The 24,274-nt window shown below is 46.5% G+C and overlaps 1 protein-coding gene across 1 annotated transcript in view; it reads left to right on the top strand.

The window, feature by feature from the left end:
• The first annotated feature begins 8,879 nt into the window (after nt 1-8,879).
• The window catches only part of RNF20 (ring finger protein 20), a 34,208-nt gene continuing 18,813 nt past the window's right edge, over nt 8,880-24,274 (top strand). Inside the window, exons 1-8 of the mRNA XM_056848084.1 lie at nt 8,880-9,036; nt 10,005-10,172; nt 10,264-10,411; nt 11,407-11,589; nt 13,994-14,112; nt 15,834-15,980; nt 18,641-18,718; nt 18,838-18,957. Coding sequence (XP_056704062.1) covers nt 8,908-9,036; nt 10,005-10,172; nt 10,264-10,411; nt 11,407-11,589; nt 13,994-14,112; nt 15,834-15,980; nt 18,641-18,718; nt 18,838-18,957 — 1,092 coding nt within the window. The 5' untranslated portion in view covers nt 8,880-8,907. The remainder of the gene's footprint in view (nt 9,037-10,004; nt 10,173-10,263; nt 10,412-11,406; nt 11,590-13,993; nt 14,113-15,833; nt 15,981-18,640; nt 18,719-18,837; nt 18,958-24,274) is intronic.

Below are 24,274 nucleotides of genomic sequence, written 5' to 3'. Positions count from 1 at the left end.
TCGCAGGGTGCACCCCAGCAGGGAGAAGCAGTTGTAACACACGAAGCTGCCTTATACTAAATCAGACCATCAAAGTTAGTATTGTCTACTCTACTCAGACCACCAGCAGCTCTCCAGGGTGTCAGGCAGGGGTCTTTCACATCACCTACCTGCCTAGTCCCTTTAACTGCAGGTGCCGGGGATTGAACCTGGGACCTTCTGCATGCCAAGCAGATGCTCTATCACTTAGCCACAGCCCCTCCCATGAACACATGAAGCTGCCGTCTATTGAATCAGACCCCCCCTTGGTCCATCAAAGTCCATATTGTCTACTCAGACCAGCAGCGGCTCTCCAGGGTCTCAGGCAGGGGTCTTTCATGTCACCTACCTGCCTAGTCCCTTTAACTGCAGGTGCCGGGGACTGAACCTGGAACCTTCTGCATACCAAGCAGATACTCTACCACTGAGCCACAGCCTCTACAGCATAGGTTCCTTGTGTCCTGGTGTTGCTAGGCTGCACCAATACAAGGCGTACTTTTCTTGTCATCAAGTCATAGCCGACTCACGGCGACCCTGTGGGGTTTTCAAGGCAAGAGACAAACAGAGGTGGTTTCCTGCTGCCCGCCTCGGCATAGCGACCTTGGACTTCTTTGTTGGTCTCCCATCCAAATACTAACCAGGGCTGACCCTGCTTGGCTTCTGAGATCTGATGAGATTGGGCCAGCCTGGGCTATCCAGGTTAGAGCCAGTGAATGTGAACCTTATCACGCTCAACTACTCTCTGACATTAGGTATCTGAAGAAGTGAGCTGTCACTCACGAAAGCTCCTACCCTGCCAGAAACTTTGTTAGTCTTTAAGGTGCTACTGGACTCTTGCTCTTTTCTACTGTCTCTGGCATTAGCCAGGATCAAGCCTTTACAGCCCTATCCTAGCCATGTTTACTCTGAAGTAAGCCCCCCAATCTAATGGGGGACTTATGTTGTAGTAAGTTATTTAGGACGGCAACCTAGATCATCTGGTCTGCAATGAAGCCCCCTTTACCGTGATTTTTAAGGGGGAAAATTATTATAATTGTGTTTTTAAAAAATGCTAATTCTCCCTCCTTCTGGAGGAATCACAGCAAGTGAAGGATTCGGTAACCTCATTCAGCAGAGATTTTATGGGATTAGAGGTACTTTCTGAGGTGAAGTGTGTTCATGTATGGGGGGGGGGAGTTAAATACCAGATGATCCCTCTGCAAGGAACAGCCACGCACGCATGCACCCCACAGGCATCGTGACTGCGAAAGGCATCTTACTCAGAAGAAAGGCCCCCAATTTCATGGTAGCATCCAAGAAAAAGGAGGACGACTCCCTTAGGGCAAGAGTGACGCCCAGAAGCCTGCTCCCTCAAACCAAACGGAGCAGAACCACTCCCGTTGATATCCCCACTTGCAAACTGGTGCAGGCATTTCCAGCGTTTCAAGAGAGGCGTAGGGATGGAGAAAGAGCATTCTCTTCTGCACAGCGGGGCGGATGCAAAGAGCAGCTTGAAGCAGGTCTACTTGGGTCTCTTCTATGGGGCTTACTCCCAAGGAAGCGTCCGGAGGATTGTCCAGGCAGAGCAGCTCTGCTTCTTTCCGGACATGCCTCGTTATTCGCCGTGGAGAGAATCATACAATCATAGAGTTGGAAGGGTGCACCAGGGTCATCTAGTCCAACCCCCTGCACAATGCAGGAAATTCACAACTGCCTCCCCCCCAACCCCCAGGGACCCCTACTCCATGCCCAGAGGATGACCATGGTGCCCTCCCTCTCATGATCTGCTTAAGGTCATAGAATCAGCATTGCTGACAGATGGCCATCTAGCCTCTGCTTCAAAACCTCCAGGAAAGGAAAGCTCACCACCTCCCGAGGAAGGAAACTCTTTTGATTTAATTTTGATGTGATGGGCTCCAAAATTCTGGTCCGACCTTCTGTCACGAGTCAGCCTGCAGAGAGTCGGCCTGCAAAGTCAGCCTGCAGAGACCTCTGACGAAGAGGAGGTAGAGGCCAGAATAGAGGATCAGCCAAAGTCAGCAGATGACTCACCATGCCTGCAGCCTGCCAGCTCAAGGGCTCCAGTTGGACCTGACACCTTGCAACATGCAGCGTCTCCAGAGGCCTCGCCAAGGCCACTGGAGCAGAGAAGAAAACAGGTCCGTCTGGCAATGCAGCAGAGACGGCAGAGTGCTAGACTGGAGGCTTTACACAGGAACCTCCCCAGTAGCAGTGATGAGGAAGAGCAGGGCTGAAGCCCCACCTGTGAACTCAGCCTCATCAGCATCAGCTGGCTCTGCTACAGCAGCCGGGGAAGGGATTGAAGCCATCAGTTAGGCTTGGCTGTTGTGCAAGCAACTTGTCACCAACCTCCTGATGTACCGGCCTTGCTTCCCTGCTATCCTTTGGATTCTAGGTATCCTGACTTCTCGGACTGGCTCTAACGCCTTGGACCTCCCTTGCCTGTATTGCTATCTCGGACTCTGCCTTCACCGTGAATGACCTTGGACTGTTCCCCAGACTACGCTTCCAGCCCTCGCTCCTCGCCTGCACCACGACGCCTCCCGGGGCAACAAGAAACAACTCGGCACCCTCCTCTACGGGACCGCCCTTGCGGGACTTGAAGATGGTGACCACCTTGCAAAGGAGGAGAGCCGGCGGGAAGCGCGGCCTCCCTCCCGGGCCCCTTTCGCGATTTCACAACGCCTCGCTGCAATTCCGGCCACAAACCTCGGCCCGTCCCCTCCCTCCCTCCCCCTCGCCCCACCCGCGTCCGCAGCGCCACGCCCAGCCCTTTCCAAACGGCCGCTTGCCGTCGCGGAATCGCTCCCCGAATGCACACCTGTCCCAGCCAAATGCTCAAACCTCAACAATAAACCCCCGTGCAGAGTCGTGAGAATTCAGAGGGGGGTGGGGTGGGGAAACGTGCATTTGGAAGGCAGCAAATCCAAGGCGAATCCTCCCGTGCACAAACGGCTTCTTTGCATTGCGCCCCGCCAGCCAACCCTCCAAAGACTTTTTTTTGGGGGGGGGGGAGCCTCAGGGCCAGTAACCACCCCCCTTATGCCCCCCCCCCGTGAAGCGCATTGCTTTGCCAAATGGCAAGATCCAGAAAGAGGCCGCCTTCGCGTCCCTGCAAAAGCCGCCTCGGCCTAGGGAGGAAAAGGAAGAGCGGCCGGCGAAAGGCGAACCGCCGACCTGGCAAATCGATCCGGCGTTGCGATCCAGCCCTGCTCCCGCCGCTGTCCGTGCAGGGGTTTCGCCCTGGCCGGCTCCTTCCCCTCCGCTTGTCGCTCTCTCCTGCCTTCCCTCGCCGGCGGGCTCTGCCCTCCCCCTTCCAGCTCTCGCAGGCAGCCCGGGCGAGAGGGAAGCTACGCCAGGGCTGGGCACGTGGGCGGCGGTGGAGGCGCCGGGAAAGGGAAGGCGCAGCAGAGCTCCCCCGGGTCTCAAAAGGGATCTGGTTGTGACGTGGCCAGAAGGGCTATAGCGCCGGGTCGGGAGGGCGCGCTGGGCGTCTTTGGGCTAGCAGAGCGGTCCAGCCTGGATTGATCTCATAATCCGACTGTCCTGGGATAAAAAAAGCCCTTCCCGGTTCGGACCACCTGCTGCGACATTACAGTTCCACTTGAAAGGAACTGTTTAAAACACTGGTTCCCAACCAGGGGTCTGCGAGAACTAAATTAAGGTCCGGGAAACAAAGTTATAAACCCATAATAAATTAATATTTTCAATTAAAAGTTCTCTATTATAAAAATATATATTCAAATGTTATTCTAAGTTTAATGTTTAACTAACAGTTATGATTAAAGTTTATTCTCAAATTCTCGGAATTTTTATTTTGAACCTTGGGGTCCCTGCACCGAACAAAGAAGTCCTAGTGGTCCCTGGTCAAAAAAATGTTGGGAACCACTGGTTTAAAACAACAACAACAACAACAAAGAAACTATCCAGCCAAATAGGGAGTTCAGAACCAGTGAAAAGCCGTGCTGGATCAGACCAAGGCCCATCGAGTCCGGCAGTCAAGTTTATTGTCTTCAGCCGTAGGCCGTTGCAATCTGAAACAGTATAACGACAGGTTAAAATGCACAGAATCAGAATCATTTTTTAAAAATGCAACAATTAAGAAATTAAAATATGCCCATTAGGCTCTATCCGGCTTTACCACCTTTCGTGGTTTGCTTTGCTTGATTTTCTTGTCGTCAGGCCATACAGTGCCATTTTTTGGGAAATATAAAGGTCCGTATCTGATATCCTGTGTTCCACAGTACCTAATATAATAGACAGGGTCCTCTGATCCTGGACAGAATAGGTATGCATCATGACTAGTATCCATTTTTACTAGTAGCCATGAATAGCCCTCTCGTCCACGAACATGCCCGCTCCCCTCTTAAAGCCTTCCAAGTTGGCAGCCTTCACCACATCCTTGGGCAGGGATTTCCACAATTTTAACTATGCATTATGTGAAGAAATACTTCATTTGTGTAGCTCCTCAAGGACTACATAGGGTTGACAACTGGGCAGAAGAAAAAGTGTCTGGCCCCTTTAATTAATGTTTTAATTAGTGGAAATGGACAGTTGAAGCTTTTGTTGCATGAAGTTATAACAACATCACATGATAATGGCTTGGCAGCCATCACCACATCCTGGGGCAGGGAGTTCCACCATTTAACGATGCGTTGTGTGAAGAAATACTTCCCTTTTATCAGTTTTGAATCTCTCATCCTCCAGCTTCAGCAGCTGATCCCATGTGCTAGCATTATGAGAGAGGGAGAAAAGCTTCTCCCTGTCTACTCTCTCTAAACCATGCATAATTTTATAGATCTCTATCATGTCTGGAGAACCTGAAAGCTTCAACTCTTTTGTGCCATCATAAATTTGACTTGCAAGCAGATCCCCTTACTCCAGTTATACAGGGCCTGGCCAACATGGGGAGAGACAATGCTCTGTATCTTAATAGTTATATTTTTGATATTATTTGTGGGGGGCTTACAGTTGTCGTGTGGCTGCCTTTTGGGGGATGGTAATTGCAAATTTAGGAGCCCCGTGGCGCAGAGTGTTAAGCTGCAGTACTGCAGTCAAAAGCTCTGTTCACGACCCGAGTTGGTTTCAGGTAGCCGGCTCAAGGTCAAGGTTGACTCAGCCTTCCATCCTTCCGAGGTCGGTCAAATGAGGACCCAGCTTGCTGGGGGTAAAGGGAAGATGACTGGGGAAGGCACTGGCAAACCACCCCGCAAACAAAATCTGCCTTGGAAACGTCAGGATGTGACATCACCCCATGGGTCAGGAATGACCCGGTGCTTGCACAGGGGACCTTTACCTAATTGCAAATGTGGCACTAGAAAGCATTAAAAGCCAAGGTCTTGGATGCTTACAAACTGACCTTCAGGGATTTCAGGGAAATTCAAGAGGGATGGCACATATATACAGCACAACTATACAACACAGAGATCGATACATTACTTGAATTATTGCAGTCTATCAGGCTGCCCAGGTTAGCCCAATCATGTCAGATCATGGAAGCTAAGCAGGGTTGGTCCTGGTTAGTATTTGGACGGGAGACCACAAAGAAAGTTCAGGGTTGCTGTGCAGAGACAGGCAATAGCAAACCACCTCTGAATGTTTCTTGCCTTGAAAACCCTACGGAGTCACCACAAGTTGGCTGGGGCTTGACAGCACTTTCCACCACCAAGCAAACTTCACATGTAGAATCATAGAGCTGGAAGGGACCTCCAGGGTCATCTAGTCCAACCCCCTGCCCAATACAAGAAATTCACAACTACCCCTTCTCACACCCCCAGTGACCCCTGCTCCATGCCCAGACGATGGCAAAAACCCTTCGAGGATTCCTGGCCATCCGGCCTGGAGGAAAATTGCTTCCTTACCCCAAAGTGGCGATCAGCATTTCCCTGGGCATGTTAGGAAGGGCCACGAGAGCCAAACATTGATGCAGCCCTTCCGACCCTCTCTCTCATGATCTGCCTGTCACAGAATCAGCATTGCTGACAGATGGCCACCTAGCCTGTTCTTACAAACCTCCAAAGGAGAGCCCACCACCTCCAGAGGAAGCTTGTTCCACTGAGGAACTGCTCTGTCAGGAAGTTATGTATGGTAAGGTAAGGAAGGCTTTAAGGCACTGGTTCCCAACCAGAGGTCCGTGGACCCCCAGAGGTCCGCGAGAACTAAATTAAGGTCCGCGAAACAAAGTTATAAACCCATAATAAATTAATATTTTCAATTAAAAGTTCTCTATAATAAATATATATATTCAAATATTATTCTAAGCTTAATGTTTAACTAACAGTTATGATTAAAGTTTATTTTCCAATTCTCAGAATTTTTATTTTGAACCTTGGGGTCCCTGCACTGAACAAAAAAGTCCTAGTGGTCCCTGGTCAAAAAAAGGTTGGGAACCACTGCTTTAAGGGGAAGTGAATTTGATGGTGCTTGTGATCTGCAAAGCTGTTCATAATACATTGCAGTAAATAACGCATTGGCGATTAGAGCTCACGAAGGAGTCGGGATGGGGAGGGAGTGGGAAATCTACCTAGTATAATATATTCAGAGTAAGAGGCGACTAAGGGAAGGTGGCTGATCTATTTTTTTGTGGCTGACGTTCGCTTCCGGCTCCCAGGCCTCAACGGGATCTGGAAGCCCTGTTAGATAAGGGCAGAGCGGCCGCGACGCTTCGCCGGCGGCTCGCGCAACTCGGCGGCCATGTTTGATGAAGGAAAAGGCCCTTCGCCTGCCCGAGGAGAACGCGCGGCCGGCCGCCATGCTTACTACGGGCAGGGAGGGCGCAACGCGGATTGGTTCGAGCCGCGCCTCGTCATATGACTGCATTCTTCGGGGACGGCCGTGGGCTGCCTCAGGCCCGGCTGGGTCGCAGGTGAGTATGGAGGGAGTCTCTGGGTCGTAGGAAGAGGGCAAGAGGCTCGAGGGAGCTCGGCCGTGGTGATGCGGGAGAAGGGGAAAGAAAGGGGGAAACGGCTGGGATTGGCAGAGCGTGGAGTGACACAGTGGGCCTGCGCTGGGGGTCGGCGGTTCTGTCTGTGGAGGGAGTCGTCGTCGTCCCCCACCCCCATTTAACGACAACAAGTACCTCGGAAAGCCTGGCGCGGTTTTCATTTGAGAAAGTATCGCAGTTAGTTCCGTGGCGCCTTAAAGACTAACGAAGAGCATAAGCATAAGTCAGAGCTCACTTGGTAAGAAGTGTGCAGCCATAAAATGTAACATAAGGTACTTCCTGAAATTTGCTTCCTAACGTAAGTCGAAAATAACGGTGTTAGATCAGATCGCACTCTCTTTACAGCGCTGGAAAAAATTCCCAATTCATTTCTCCCCCAGAAAGCCCACATCACTGCTTGCAACAACCCTATGCGGTAGGTTGTGTGTGTGTAAAATGCTGTCAAGTCGCAGCCGACTGATGGCGACCCTTTTTGGGGTTTTCACGGCAAGAGACTAACAGAGGTGGTTTGCCAGTGCCTTCCTCTGCACAGCAACCCTGGAGTTCCTTGATGGTCTCCCATCCAGGGCTGACCCTGCTTAGCTTCTGAGATCTGTCGAGATCAGGCTAGCCTAGGCCATTCAGGTCAGGGCAGAACAGTTAAATACATACACAATTCAAGCTGTAGTCAACTTATGGCGACCCCAGTAAGGGGCTTTCAAGGCAAGTGATGAAGCAGTGGTGGTTTGCCATTGCCTACCTCTGCAGAGTCTCCCTTGGAGGTCTCACCTTCCAAGTACTGACCCTGCTTAGCTTCCGAGATCTGACGAGATCGGGCTGTACCATGCTGCCTTCCCTCCTATGCGGTAAGTTAGGATGAGAGAATGTAGCTGAACCAAGGTCATCCAGCTTAATGGCTTTGGGGGGGGGTAGAGCCTGGGTTCCTCAGACGTAGCCTGACACTTACTCCTCCCTTTGAAAAATGCCATTCCCACAGAAGAGAAAGAGAAGAAAAAACTGAGGGGAGGGGCAGAGAGGGCAGAACGTCTTCAAAACTAAAGAGCCCACCATCTGCTGAATTTCTGTATATGTCCAGGAATTCTTGGGAACAATCCATGTTTTCCTTCTCGTTAAACACTCTGTACACTTTTGAGCCTGGTTTAGCAAGTTCTTCAGCCAGTGTTCAGTTTTAAGATTGTCAGTATATGGTGTCGTTGCTTTAGAATAAAGTAGGATCTCTCAAATGTTTTGTGATGTTTCTGGAAATCGGGGGTTAAAACCTTCACCCTGGAAAAAGTTGAAAAGTCATGTGTTCACTCTTTTCTGAAAGAAATTTGGACCTAAAAGTAAAGTGTGCCGCCGAGTCACAACCGACTCGTGGTGACGCCATGAAGTCGCACTTCAGGGGGGTTTGAAGGCAAGGGATGAGCAGAGGTGGCCATACAGATAGGGTCTGTGTTTAAGAGAGGGACCATTTCCCTTACCTGCCCTGTCCAAGGTGTCTGGCTAAAGAGCTCTTTTCTTGTTTGTTTGATTTCTGTTTAGTAGCTTCATATGCTGCCCCTCTAGTCACCATGTTTGCTGAAGGAGGCTCACAAACGTTTTTTGAAATGTTGGCCCAGAAATTGTGAGCTTGAGATCCACTGAGAAACAGTTGCCAAAGAATCATATAAATGAAATAGATATGTATACACACACAGAGAGAGAATGTTTTCTGTCTGAAAACGACGTGTCTCATTCACATATAGTAGATGTCACCCATCTGAAATTTGTTTCAAACATGTTTTCATTGAACGAAATCTTGGAACAAAAACAGTGCAAGCCAAGACAGAGTAACACCATACTGAGTTGGTTGGGATAGTAACTCTGCTTAGGGTGGCACTGAAAATAGAGAAGGAGCAACAATAAAGATTCTGTCTCTTTTAGGCAACATTTGAAGGAGTGGAAGTCTAACCAGTCAAGTCACCATGTCTGGGATTGGGAACAAACGAGCAGTGGCAGAGGCCAGCCCCTCAGGGCCTCCGGAGAAGAAGGCTGGGGTTGAAGACTCGGGGACCACTGTGGAGACCATTAAGCTTGGTGGTGTCTCCTCAACGGTTTGTATTTCTCTTCTGCCCTCTTTCACTACCCCCTGGGGAATTAACTGAAAAGATTAATGCCATACCTCTAAAGTGATGTGATATTGTATTTTGTCTTGCCTTAACTCCCGTAGTTGCTAGGTTAAGCACCATTGGCCATTTGGGTGATTTGAAGGCTAGTTTTTTCTGTGTCTTAGATGCAGATATTGACTAACCTATGTACATATCCTTGCACATAAAAAAACTTGTAGCCGATCCCAATTCATTGACCCGCAGTTTATAAACAGGGAATGGCTTTCTGATGAAATCAGGACATCCTATCTTATGACCACATAAAAGGTAAAAATAATAGAATCAGTTACAAGGTTTAGCAGTTAGCAATCAGATATCATGAATGGTATGTAGTATTCCTTAATGGCTGATTTGGGATTGTTTTATCCAATTATATTTATTTGTACTCGGATTTATATGCCAATAAAGGCATGTGTGTTTGTGCTGTAACTATATATATATATATATATATATATATATATATATATATATATATATATATATATATATATATATATATATATATATATATATATATATATATATATTTTACCCAGGAGATGATCTTTGTTTTTCATGATCACATTTTCAAATTCAGTCATTTCTCTCATTTTGCCTGTTATTAGGCAGTCTTTTCTTAATCTTTTCTTAATCTTGATACCAACTGACAATATGTAAGCCATTTTATATTTTTATTCTCCTCTTTAATTGTCTGTCATGATTTTTTCTCCATTTATATTAATCATATCCTGATAGGTTAAAATTCTTTCCCCTGACTGATTGGGTTTTTATGTGGAGTGTGTTTGTTTACTTGGAGGGAAATTTGGCCATGTGAGCCTGCAGTTGCTGTCCCCAGAGGTACAGCCCTGACTCAGATTTGTCATCTCAGCGAGAGAAGTGCCTTTATTGTGATAATCTTCTTGATGTGATTGCAGGAGGAGCTGGACATTCGCACCCTACAGACCAAGAACCGCAAGCTGGCGGAGATGCTGGACCAACGACAGGCCATTGAGGACGAGCTGCGGGAGCACATTGAGAAGCTTGAGCGGCGGCAGGCCACAGATGATGCCTCCCTGCTGATCGTCAATCGCTACTGGAGCCAGGTCCGCTCCCACCTGGTCTCTTTTGCTGTCCCATTTCCTTAATGTCTTTTTTGCTCATAAAATTAACTGGAGGGCATTTCTCGCCTTTCAGTTTGACGAAAACATCCGCATCATTTTGAAACGCTACGACTTGGACCAAGGCCTCGCAGACCTTCTGTCGGAACGGAAAGCCCTGGTAGTGCCGGAGCCAGAGCCAGATTCTGACAGCAACCAGGAGCGTAAAGATGAGAGGGAGCGAGGTAAGGCTTGCCACCACCCCTGCTTTTAAAAAAATATTATTAACATGCAAAATACAGTCAGCTATGATACATAGGAAAATACCATCCCATACAGTCCTGTCAACTTATGTTGAGTTTCCTAATCTCAATTTGTACACCCAGTTCAATATTTTCTTTTTTACAGTTTCCATTGGGTAATTCCTATATGAAAAGTCAATGAAAAGGACCCAGTGCTGAGCAAAAAGTCCTTGTGCATTTTCCTTCATACTGCAGTCTTTTTTCAGCATTGCTTTCTTGTCCATGATCGTTCCAAACTATAATTTCTGCATTCCTATTTCAGCCTTGGTAAAGTACGCAGTTTCTAATTCTTAGCAATTAACGTTCTAGCTGCTACCATTAAATGTGATACTAGATACCATTGGTTTGTGGGTAGCTGTTCTGCCCAAAAGATACATCTATGGTGTAAAAGGTATATTTTTACTACAGTATCTAATCCATCCTATTCCAGTCAACTTTTATAATATATCATGCCCATCATGTGTGGAAATAAGAGCCATTATGTTTTTCTCTTCTCCATCACATACCTACCGTGTTTGCAGACATTTTTGCTAATTTGCTTTGTATATATTATCACCTTTAGGCAATTTTCTTTGGCCTCTTCCTTTTTAGATAGTAAAAACACTTTTTAATAAGTACTTGTCCATACTTTAGCTGACGCTTAACATAAGAACATAAGAAAAGCCATGCTGGATCAGACCAAGGCCCATCAAGTCCAGCGGTCTGTTCACACAGTGGCCAACTAGGTGCCTCTATGAAGCCCACAAGCAAGATGACTGCAGCAGCGTTAAAACTTCCTGTTTTAAGTCTATCACCCAATTTTACAATTGGTTTATGCTTTTTCCTGTAAGGCCGTTTTACAGGTATGCCCTTGGGGAGGTAGGGAATAATGTTCTTTTTGGGTTGACGGGTGCATTGATATCATTTAGTGGCTATTTCCTTGTGATGTTGTTTCCTAGGGGAAAGATTCGAGCCAGCGTTCTCCTTTCTGGCTACCCTGGCTAGCAGCACCAGTGAGGAAATGGAGTCTCAGCTGCAGGAACGTGTGGAATCTTCCCGCCGTTCTGTCACTCAGATCGTGACCATGTACGATAAGCTACAGGAGAGAGTGGATATGCTGTCCCACAAGCTCAACAGTGGAGGTATGGCATATATTCATGACTCCTCCACCTAGGGTAAACATACAGCACTGTTGACAAAGGGTGTTCATCTGCTATATGGCAGAACCAATATTTACAGTGAGGGGAAAAAAGTATTTTGATCCCCTGCTAAATTTGCCCGTTTGCCCTCTGACGAAGAAATGACCAGTCCATAATTTTAATGGTAGGTTTATTGTAGCTGTGAGAGACAGAATAACAACAGGAAGAAACCCAGAAGACAAATGTTAGAGATTGATGTGCATTATAATGAGTGAAATAAGTATTTGATCCTCTATCAACCAGCCAGATTAGGGTTAGGGTTAGGGTTCTGCTGTCGACAGAAGCAATCAATCGATCAGATTGCAAACTAGCCACCATGACCAAGACCAAAGAGCGGTCCAAGGATGTCAGGGACAAGATTGTAGACCTGCACAAGGCTGGACTGGGCTACAAGACTATTGCCAAGCAGCTTGGTGAGAAGGTGACAACCCTAACCCTAACCGTCAACCTCCCTCGGTCTGGGGCTCCATGCAAGATCTCATCTCGTGGAGTTGCAATGATCATGAGAACGGTGATGAAGCAGCCCAGAACTACACGGGGGGGGGGGGGACTTGTCAATGATCTCAGGGCAGCTGGGACCATAGTCACCATGAAAACAGTTGGTAACACACTACGCCGTGAAGGACTGAGATCTTGCAGAGCCCGCAAGGTCCCCTTGCTCAAGACAGCACATATACAGGCCCGTCTGCAGTTTGCCAATGCACATCTGAATGACCCAGAGGAGAACTGGGTGAAAGTGTTGTGGTCAGATGAGACCAAAATCGAGCTCTTTGGCATCAACTCAACTCGCCGTGTTTGGAGGAGGAAGAATGCTGCCTACGACCCCAAGAATGTTTGGAGGAGGAGGAATGCTGCCTACGACCATCCCCACCGTCAAACATGGAGGGGGACATATTATGCTTTGGGGGTGTTTTTCTGCTAAGGGGACAGGACACCTTCACCGCATCGAAGGGACGATGGACGGGACCATGTATCGTCAAATCTTGGGTGAGCACCTCCTTCCCTCAGCCAGGGCATTGAAAATGGGTCGAGGATGGGTATTCCAGCATGACAATGACCCAAAACACACGGCCAAGGCAACAAAGGAGTGGCTCAAGAAGCTCATTAAGGTCCTGGAGTGGCCTAGCCAGTCTCCAGACCTTAATCCCATCGAAAATCTGTGGGGGAGCTGAAGGTTTGAGTAGCTACACATCAGCCTCGAAATCTTACTGACTTGGAGAGGATCTGCAAAGAGGAGTGGGACAAAATACCTCCTGAGATGTGTGCAAACCTGGTGGCCACCTACAAGAAACGTCTGACCTCTGTAATTGCCAACAAGGGTTTTGCCACCAAGTACTAAGTCATCTTTTGCAAAGGGATCAAATACTTATTTCACTCATTATAATGCACATCAATCTCTGACTTTTGTCTTCTGGGTTTCTGGGGTTTTTCCTGTTGTTATTCTGTCTCTCACCGCTACAATAGACCTACCATTAAAATTATGGACTGGTCATTTCTTCGTCAGAGGGCAAACGGGCAAATTCAGCAGGGGATCAAATACTTTTTTCCCTCACTGTAATATTGCAATGTAAGTCATTTGCATTCAGAAATCAATATTTCTGACTTTGTATATTTGTGCTATCCACACCAGTGATACTCCGGGGCTTGGGGTCCACCTGTGGCTCTTCGAGATGCCACCTGTGGCTCTTTCGAGCACTGTTCACCTGATATGGCACCTGTCCCATGTTTCGAGGAAGCGGGCAAGACCCTTGCCCAGTGAAACGTGGTTGGCTGCTGGTTCCCACCTTGAAGCGAGTGCCGCCAGAGGAACAGGTGAGCTGTGAGCCTCCCTGAGGTGGCGGCCTTGTGCCAGGGATGGAAGTAAATGTGGCCCTTTTGGTTGACGGTGATTGTGAATGTGGCTTTATGGGAGCCATGGAGTAAATACTAGTGTCTTAGACTCTCAAATCAGGTAGTACCTGGAGAGGATATTATTATAATAAAGGTTTTCCTTCGTGCTCTTTTAAGTCTACCTTTAAGTCTACCTTAAGCCTTGAGGCTCAGAGCGATTTCGAGGATGCTGAATTGCCTATAGGCACTTTAATTGCCTATGCACAGTCCTGGTGTCTGTCCAGTGGGTCCCTGCAAAGCAAGCAGAACAAGACTTTCCTCCTTCTCACCAAACCCCTGCATTTCCTGAGGGTCAAGGGAACTCATGAGCAGGGTGAGGGTTGGCCGTGAGTGCGTGGGGACTGGAGAAAATTTATTTCCACTCCCCCTACCGCCCGGAGTGTATCAATGGAAAATGGCGGCAGAATCCAAGCCAATACATTTTACAGTAGCTTGCCCAATGCCCTTCTTCCTCCAGATGTTTCTCTGATGGAGGAGGCCGTCCAAGAGCTGAATACCTGCCTCACAAACGAGAACAGACGGCTGCAGGAACTGGCAGATTTGCTGCAGGAAAAGCACCGCGCCATGTCTCAAGAGGTACAAAGGGAAGGGACGTGTGCTGAAACAGCAGAGCGATAATGGAGCTGCCGACAAAACAAATTAATTGGAACGTTTGCAGTAGGGCTCTTCTGCTGCTTGAGATGCTGGCGAAAGGGAGGAGATGTGGATGACTGGAGGTGTGCATACCAGCAGCAGAGATGATGGGACTGAGTCGCCACATTGGTTGATCGCTTTTCTGTCCCATCCTTCTCCAAGGAGGCCTGGGTGGTGCACATATCCATTCAACCCAGGGTTATAGTTGGGCAAGGCATTGTCTCAGCACTAGTCTATTTAACTAGCAGCTCTCCCCAATACAGGTCCAATGCTCTTTCCATTGTACCACATTGATTTACTGGGTGTGTCTTGGTAGCAACAAAGAAAGAGCCAAGGCTTCTGGGAGGGAAAGTATGGGCCATTGTGGTTTGAGGGTGATTAGAGGTGACTGTGGAGTATCACTTGTAGAACTCAGCTGGTAAGCCATGGTTGGCTGCTACGTGAACAAGTGTGGGTTGAACCTTGGACTTGAATGTTCCCCTTCTCATCCATGGTGACAAGGCTGGATATTTTCATGGCAAATCGTAGTTCGCCATTATGTCAGAACTGGCAAACCGAAGTTTGGGCTTTCAAAAGCAAGACCAAACCAATGTTTGGAATCCTGGGTTGTAGGACAAAAGGAGCATGAAATGTAGGAAATATGTGGTGAGCTGTCATTTTGTAAAATCTGTATGTAAATGAAAAGTAGAGAGACCATTCCTAATAGCAGTACTTGGTGATAACACAATTTCCCTAGTTTTTCTAAGCTAGTTTGACACTTTGTAATGGCTGAGGAATCCCAAGATCTCATTAAGTCCGGGGGCGGGGGGATATCTTGACTTTTAATTTGGTGATGTCACACTGGAGATTGACATGTTGTTCCAAAGATGGCCATTTCCAGTTTCAGAATAGTTTGAATTTCACCTGACTGGATATGGATACAGAATTGCCACTATTGTCCCAATATCCACTCAGGGTCTGACCCTGATGTTTGTGTCTTTGTTTGGTGGCCCATTGTGTTGATAAGAAGCTGATTCAGGTTGGGAAAGCTGTCGGTGAGCAAGGAAAGGTCTCTCCCCTGAGGCACATTGAAAGAGAAATATTGTTTAGGATGGTTATAGACTGTTGTGGTGCGTTGTAATCTTCAGCTGCAGATTGAGAAGGCTGGATTGGTACCCAGAAGTAGCCTACTACAAGACAGGCACCAGAGAGATAACAATTGTTGTCACCTACAATTGCCAGCTCAAACTATTCCAAGCTGAAATTTGGTTATATACGCAAAGTTTGAAATTATAACATTTTTATTTTTAATGATCAAAATTCAGGAGATGAAGTGAGCCTTTATGGTGAAGTCATCATTGTATGACATGGGATGGCAAGTTGGGCTGTAGAACTCTCTTTCCACTTGAGTTAGCTTGGACTTGGGGAAGGGAAGATTTATAATGGAAGCCAGAGGGATAATTTGAAAATGGCATATTAGGGTGTGGGTATTTTCACTGATAGCCTGGAAAAATATCTACAAGGTAGAATTTGTAGTGTATTTAATTAGGGTGTACAAGTAAAGGATTTTTTAAATAATCCACAGGGGTAAGCATGCACAAAGTTAAGTGTAAGCAGTCGCTCTGCAAATGAACACGAAGAGCACTTTTTGCATTTGACCCTCTTTCTTGTTTCTTTTGCTCCAGTTTTCCAAACTGCAAGGGAAGGTGGAGACGGCGGAGTCTCGCGTGTCCGTGTTGGAGACCATGATCGATGACCTCCAGTGGGACATCGACAAAATCCGCAAACGGGAACAGCGGCTCAACAGGCATCTGGCGGATGTCCTGGAACGCGTAAGCACTAAGCCAGGCTGGCAGCGAAGATGAAAAACATTTCTATTCCACCCTTCCTCTGAAGTACTTGGGTGGGGGGGTTTACATGGATTCAGCTTATTCTGGGTTTTATTCCTCATAACAACCTTGCTAGGTAGGCTAGGCTAAAAGAGGTTGACTGCCCCAAGGTCACCCAGAGAGCTTCATGGCCAAAGCAGGGTTGAGAGCCAGCGTGGTGTAGTGGTTAAGAGCGGTGGTTTGGAGTGGTGGACTCTGATCTGGAGAACTGGGTTTGATTCCCTACTCTTCCACATGAGTGGCGGAGGCTGGTCTGGTGAGCTGGATTTGTTTCCCCACTCCTACACATGAAGCCAGCTGCGTGACCTTGGGCTAGTCACACTCTCTCAGCCTCACCTACCTCACAGGGTGTCTGTTGTGGGGAGGGGAAGGGAAGGTGATTGTAAGCCAGTTTGATTCTTCCTTAAGTGGTGGAATTTGGCATATAAAAACCAATTCTTCTTCTTCTTCCAAACTCCGGTCAAATCTCTAACATCTTTGTAGGAGGAAAGACCCCCCCCCCCAGATAAACTTGGCTCTTATTTTATTTTGTATCCATCTATCTTGCCACAGTCATCCAAGCGGTATTCATGAAACAAAGCAATTGCATCATAAAAGCTTATTTCAGAGTCAAAACCATAATGCAAATAAACCCACAAGTAGAGAATTGGTTTTGGAGTGGGGAGAAAAGAACAGATGGAAAAATAAAATTCGGAAGTACTGGGCATAATGATACATGATTTTACAGTACTGAACTTGATAAACAAAATGGCTGCTCTGTGAAGGAGAAGTTTTACTATAGATTCCAGCTGATTCAGAACCAGGCTGTAGTCTGTAACCTTTTCCACTGTTAGAAGGTTGATGATGGTGATCATAGGTATTTTGCAGGTAGAATACATTCTTGAAGAGAGCTTTTGCTCTTCCTTCTCTTACAGGACAGATTTGGCTTGTCTGTGAGTTATGTTTATGGAGATTGTAGAAGCCAGAGGGTGCTTCAGTAAGTTTCCAGTAGCTTAGCACTGAGACTTCTTAGCTTTTCTGCTCCTTCACATCATGCGCAAAACTGGAAGAAATGATGCATAGCATTAAGAATTGTAGACTGTGATGTATATGAAAAGAAATGTTGCACCACCATGTGCCCAGTATGTGTGTAAATTTCAGAGTTTGGCTTGGCCCAGTACAGAATTTAAGTGTAAAGGAACATACCTAACAAAGAGAGCAGCAATTCATTGGCTGCATGGTAATTACCCAGGGCAGCCGGATTTAATAAGATCTGCTGACACCCTTAGCTTGTTTTTCTTCTGAATGCAGAAGCCATGTTTCTAGCTCTCAGAGTACTAGAGAGTGTTTTGAAAGATGGTGGACAGGCAAGGCCACTCCCTTTTCACAAATTAACATTTAGTATTGACGGGGCTGATCAGATGCCTACTGCTAAACCTGCGTATGCAAAACCTGGATGAGCTGCCACAGAGAAGAATGGTGGTCAAAGGGCTGCCCTCCTTATCCACAAGTCCTTGGAAGTAAGCTCCATTAGACTTGGTGGGTCTTATTTGTGTGTCGTTTTGTATAGGTTTCAGGTAGCCGGCTCAAGGTTGACTCGGCCTTCCATCCTTCCCAAGTCGGTAAAATGAGTAGCTGGATACCCGAGGTTGGGTAAAAGGAAAATATATATCTGTATATAAATACTGTAAATATAATTTATTGGAAGCGCTATGTAAAGGTTAAAAATATTTTAAAAACATTAAAATAGCACAATAGCATTTCCTAAGGTTGAGTACCCAGCTTGCTGGGGGTAAAGTGTAGACGACTGGGAAAGGCATTGACAAACCACCCCATAAGCACAGTCTGCCTAGTCAAAGTTGTAATCTGACATCACCCCCATGAACATAAGAAGATAAGAAAGGCCCTGCTGGATCAGACTAAGGCCCATCAAGTCCAGCAGTCTGTTCACATAGTGGCCAACCAGGTGCCTCTAGGAAGCCACAAACAAGACGACTGAAGCAGAACCATCCTGCCTGTGTTCCACAGCACCTAATATAATAGGCATGCTCCTCTGATACTAGAGAGAATAGGTATGCAGCATGACTAGTATCCATTTTAACTAATAGCCATGAATACCCCTTTCTCCATGAATATGTCCACTCCCCTCTTAAAGCCTTCCAAGTTGGCAGCCATCACCACATCCTGGGGCAGGGAGTTCCACAATTTAACTATGTGTTGTGTGAAAAAATACTTCCTTTTATTTGTTTTGAATCTCTCACCCTCCAGCTTCAGCAGATGACCCTGCGTTCTAGTATTATGGGAGAGGGAGAAAAACATCTCCCTGTCCACTCTCTTCAAACCATGCATAATTTTATAGACCTCTATCATGTCTCCCCTTAACCGCCTTCTTTCCAAGCTAAACAGCCCTAAGCGTGTTAACCGCTCCCCGTAGGACAGTTGCTCTAGTCCCCTAATCATTTTGGTTGCTCTTTTCTCCATGGATCAGTAATGACCCAGTGCTTGCACAGGAGACTACCTTTACTTTTTTATAGGGTTGGACTGACACAGCTGTCTTGTATGTTTGAAGGTGAAAATTCTTAATTTTTGTTGGAAAAAAACACCCCTGTGCCTCATTTTTGCAGGTGAATTCGAAAGGATACAAGGTGTACGGAGCAGGGAGCAGCCTGTATGGGGGCACCATCACCATCAACTCTCGTAAGGTGACTTGCGCAATTATCTGGGAGGCTGCGGCAGACAAAGAGAAATGCGGGGATAGCCGGGCAAGAGGCACAGAGCGAGGTCTTAACTTGGGGGCTCTCTCTTGTCTTCTCCGGGACAGTTTGAGGAGATGAACTCGGAGCTGGAGGAGAACAAGGAGCTTGCTGAGAACCGCCTGAGTGAAGTGGAGAAGCTGCGTCAAGAATTCGAGGAGGTGACGGGTCAAAATGAGAAGCTAAAGGTAGCGGAGACACACTTCTTTTTCTGAATTAATCCCAGAGACGTATGTCACTCTTGGATCCGCATCCAGTTTGTATTTACCTGTGTTTATTTAGTACATTTATATGCCACTTTTATATTAAAATAATAGTACTCAAAGCACATAACTGTACAAAATGACAAAACCAAAGTAAAGGTCAAACGTTCTGTAACAACACAAGAAGTGCTGTCAAACTGCAGCTGACTTAACAGCAAACCTCGTAGGGTTTTCAAGGCAAGAGACTATCAGAGGTGGTTTGCCAGTGCCTTCCTCTGCACAGCAACCCTGGTATTCCTTGGTGGTCTCCCATCCAAGTACTAACCGGGGCCGACCCTGCTTAGCTTCTGAGAACTGACGAGATTGGGCTAGCCTGGGCCATCCAGATTAGAGTGATGATAAATTATCCAGTGTAAAATCTTTGTTGAAGTTGGTCAGAATCATAATCAGTAAAACTATAGAAGCAGTTTATAAAAGCAGTTTAAAAAATTAAAAGCTTTGTGGAGGAAGAAAGAGTTAACCTGCTTTCTCAAAGGCTAGCAAGAAGTGACCAGCTGGGCCCCTGCAGGGACAGCAAATGCACTTTTCTACTCTTTGCTGCTGGGCTTCTGTTTTATTTTGCTACAGTTTAAGAGTCTGCTGAAAATGCCCTGCTCTGTTTTGGTGACAAATATGCATGGGGCATTTTCAGAAGAACTCTTGGTGTCAAGCACTATTCTGGATTAAAAGAAAGGAAGCTCAGAGCAGAAAGTCATGTAGAGATGCAAACAGTAGTTTTCTTTTATAGGTCAGGTAACTCTTATGCTTCCTCATTGTGAATGGTGGACTGCTCTGGTTGTACCAAAGAGGCCAGAATTTAACCTACCTTCTAGTGAAGGTTGGTTGAAAGATGGGAGGTCCAGAGCAGTAACTCATGCAGGGGTGCAGTAGGCATCTACTACTGAAGTCAGGTCCACTGGATCTCAAAGACGTTTAATTATTCAATTCTGTTTCTTGCAGCATTCCAGTGTGGTCTGTACAAACTTGCCTCTTTTATTTTGTTTTGTTAACTTTTTAGAAAGCTTTTAATAGGTTTTAAAAAAGACATCTGGGACTGAATTTTTAATTTTGTTCTGAACATTGTTTTGGCTTTGTTGCAGCAATTACTTTTAGCTTTCTAGCCAAGATTGTAAGTAGAAGTATTAGTCCATTTAAAAAAATCCAAACACAACAGCTAGATCATACCTTCTCATTTGGAGCAATCAAAATACCACTGAACAGCAAGCTTTTGGGTCCAACAGCAAGCTTTTGGGTCCAACAGAACTCTTCATCAGGCTGGATGAATGAGGAGGAGATGGGGAAGATGTTGCAGGGTATGATAGAGAAGCTCCCAGTCTGCAGGTTGCAGGGTCTTAAAATTGAGTTCAAGATGCAGTGCAGCCTTAATTTGTTTAGGTTGTATGGGGTTCAAAACAGCTGTCAAGGCGGGTGCCGAAGGCCTACTGGAAGAGGGAAGCCAATAAATGGCCACATTCCCTTTGAGAATGTACAAGCCAACAGTTAATCAGACATCTGCAGAGCACTGAGTGGTGCACACACATCTCTAGTAAGGCAGAGAGCAAAAGAAAAAGACATGGTATTTATGTTAGTGGTGCTGGATATTGATTTTCACTGAAGAGTCGATGTAAGCCAAATTAGGCAACATTATCTAGTGCTTGAAGGGCAAGCAATTCCGATGAGCAAAGTTCCACATGAAGGTAATCTTTTTCCTTAATCATTTATATGTGGTATTTCCAAAAACGAAGACTTGCAGGTTGCTTTGTTGGCCCGCTGAAAATTTTTAAAAATTTGGTAAGGAGTTCCAAAAATACCTTTTTATTAGGACTAATAAAAATCTCTCAAAATAGCCAGCAAGCTTTTTTTAGTTTCCCCAAAACAGTCTGGAAAATCTGATGCAATGCTGTCACCATGTGGCCAGTTAAGGAAGCTGCTGAGAGAATTCCTCAATTTCTCTTAGCCGTGTGGTAAATAGATCAACTTTTGTTTTGCACATGGGGACCAGTTTCAGAGTATTAAGATAAATGCTGTTGTTGTCTTGCTTCCATTACCCTGTGGCTCAGATTAAATCTTAACCCTCACGGCCTGTCGCCTTTGATCTTGCAGGACAACTTCCAGTCCTTATGACTTAAGGCAGTTTACAACAAAATAGAAAGGCTGGGCTTCTCTCCATGTGCCTGGTTGGCGCAGTGTAAAGATCAGGCAATATGCCTTCTGAAGCAAAGGGTGAATGACATAGAACATCAGGCAGATCTCGGGAGATCACCGCTTTTCCTATCACCTGAAAAATCTAGGTACATAGTCTCCCCCCACAACATATCTTTCCCAATTAGAACTTATCAATCATAGGAAAGCTTTCACCCTCGCTAGGTGCCAGGTCTTACCTTCGGCGGTATTGGAGGGAAGATATAAGAAGGTCCCTATAGCAGAAAGGCTTTGCCCTTGTGGGTCAGGGGATATAGAAACTTCAGAACATGTCTTGATCCGCTGCTCATTCTACCAAGAAGTCCGCTCAAGGTTTCTTTCCCCTTTGCTTAATACTTGCCCTGACCAACCAGATGAGTTTCTGGCTAAGAAGCTCTTAAAAAAGGTAAAGGTCCCCTGTGCAAGCACGGGGTCATTCCTGACCCATGGGGTGACGTCACATCCCGACGTTTCCTAGGCAGACTTTGTTTACGGGGTGGTTTGCCAGTGCCTTCCCCAGTCATCTTCCCTTTACCCCCAGCAAGCTGGGTACTCATTTGACCGACCTCGGAAGGATGGAAGGCTGAGTCAACCTTGAGCCGGCTACCTGAAACCAACTTCTGTTGGGATCAAACTCATGTCGTGAGCAGAGCTTGGACTGCAGTACTGCAGCTTACCACTCTGCGCCATGGGGCTCTTAACTGATGAAAAATCACAGTTGACACTCTTGACTGCTAAATTCTGTGCTGCAGCTATTAAAATACATCGTACCCTGACAGGATAAGTAACAGAAATACTTTATTACTCAAAATATTAAGGGGGTCACATCAAGTTATACGATGTTTATATAAATTTTATTCGTACACGTAATATATAATTTTTAGGCTTAGATTATTTGTAGTAACGGTAGTAGCTGTTGTGGTTTTCTTATTATCTATTGTGGCTGTTGTTTGCTTGTTTGGTTGTTTCTTTGCTGGTCAGTGACCGTATTAATAAATTATTATTACTGTTGTTGTCATTTTGTGAAATGTGCCCATGATTTACATATTTTGTCTATTTAAAAAAATAGGGGGAGTGGAACTGGTAATTTCCCCATTTCCATGTTTTTTGGGAGTTTTGTTTTTATTTTATTTTGAGATATTGGTAAATCCCATGATAGGTTCCATGGTGTAGTGGTCAGTGGGTGTGCCTATGACCTGGGAGACCCCAGTCCAAATCCTTGCTTAACCATGAAGCTCATCCTTTCTCAAGCTAATTACCTCACAGGGATGTTATGAGGATCAAGGGGAAGAGAAATCTCTCTCTCAAGGGTGTTGTGATCGATAATGAGGAAGGGACACTATGTATGCCGCCTTGATTTCTTTGAAGGAAGGACACGATAGAAATATTTACATGGATAAGTCCAGGCAGACTTCTAAATGATTTTCCATGTACGAATCACATCCTGAATACAAAAAGTAACACCTTAAAGATTTCCGAGCTGTCTTCCTTTGACACCAACACGTTTTTCAATAACTGTTCTCAAAACTACCGGGTTATCTTGCCCAAGTATGGCTAGAATGATCTCGTGGTTTGTTCTCTTGAGAGGTGGAGTTGTGAAAGAAATTAGAACAACAGATCAGCTATCTATCTGAACATAAACTACTTCAGCTTGGCACTCTTGGAATGCCTTTTTTGGATTTTCCTCGCAGAGCAGATGTGACATATTTGAATCTTGAGAGGTCCAGTCTTGGAATGAACTGTGAGCCCTTTCCCCAAAGCACAGGATCTTTTGGTGTGAGCTAAGGCCCACAGATGTACAGCTAGTTTTCAGCAGGTCTTATTCACATCCAGCAGTACTGTTGTAGTCTTTAATTTACCTCTCATTCTGTGTGTGGTAAGGAAGGGGAGCGTGGAACTTAAGACTCATCACATTGGGAGTAAAACAGACTAGAGCCATATGTGGACCTTTCCTGTAATGTCCAGTCATCATCCAAAGGCATGCTTATTCTGCTCCTAAAAAGGTAAAGGTCCCCTGTGCAAGCACCGGGTCATTCCTGACCCATGGGGTGACGTCACATCCTGACGTTTCCAAGGCAGACTTTGTTTACGGGGTGGTTTGCCAGTGCCTTCCCCAGTCATCTTCCCTTTACCCCCAGCAAGCTGGGTACTCATTTGACCGACCTCGGAAGGATGGAAGGCTGAGTCAACCTTGAGCCGGCTACCTGAAACCGACTTCCGTCCGAATCAAACTCGGGTTGTGAGCAGAGCTTTTGACTGCAGTACTGCAGCTTACCACTTTGCGCCACGGGGCTCTTATTCTGCTCCTAGCCGCCAATAAATTTGCTTGTTTAGATTATAGATCCTCCTCCTCATTCATAATACGAATATTAATAATATCAATAACATCAAAAACATCAATCGCATTATTAATATCAGTATTGCTATTATTATCAGCATCAATAATATCAATATTATTATTGATAACAACAAAATATTATTATTAATTTTAATAACAATTTATATCCTGCCCTTCCCAGTAAAGCAAGGTTCAGGAAGAGGAGTTGGTTTTTATACCCTGCTTTTTTTCTACTTTTAAGGCAGGGATGGGGAACCTCAGGCCCGGGGGCCATATGCGGACATTTTTTGTGGCCCTTGGGAGCTCCAGGGCCCTACCGTGGAGGCGGGGCGTAGGGCGGCCCTCCCCGAGGGTGTTCCTGGGGTGCTGCAGCGCCCTTTGGACCTCCTCTTGCCGACTGTCGGCTGTTGGTCAGTGAGAGGGGAGGGGAGGAGGAGGGACGTGTCCCCCAAGGCTGCTCCCTACAGCGGCGGCATGCAGGAACGCCGCGGCACATTGTAAGCCCCTCTCACTGCCTGTCGGCTGTTGAGCAACGAGAGGGAGGTGGGGGGGGGGAAGAGGCCGGCGGCTCCCGGCGGCAGAGCATGCATGCGGAAGCCGATTGGGCTTCGGGGGTGGGCTTTTGTGGACTCTGGGGGGGAGGGCATGGAAACTGGGGCCTGGTCGCGGGGCTCCATGCGCTGTTGGGTGTGTGTGTGTGTGTGGGGAGGCTGGGGCCCGGTTGCACGGGGCCAGCGTGCGCGG

The sequence above is a fragment of the Euleptes europaea genome, chromosome 4, assembly GCF_029931775.1.
Source record: "Euleptes europaea isolate rEulEur1 chromosome 4, rEulEur1.hap1, whole genome shotgun sequence".
NCBI classification, from domain to species: Eukaryota; Metazoa; Chordata; class Lepidosauria; order Squamata; family Sphaerodactylidae; genus Euleptes; species Euleptes europaea.
The sequence above is the reverse complement of the archived record's forward strand: the minus strand, read 5'-3'. Positions and strand labels throughout refer to the sequence as shown.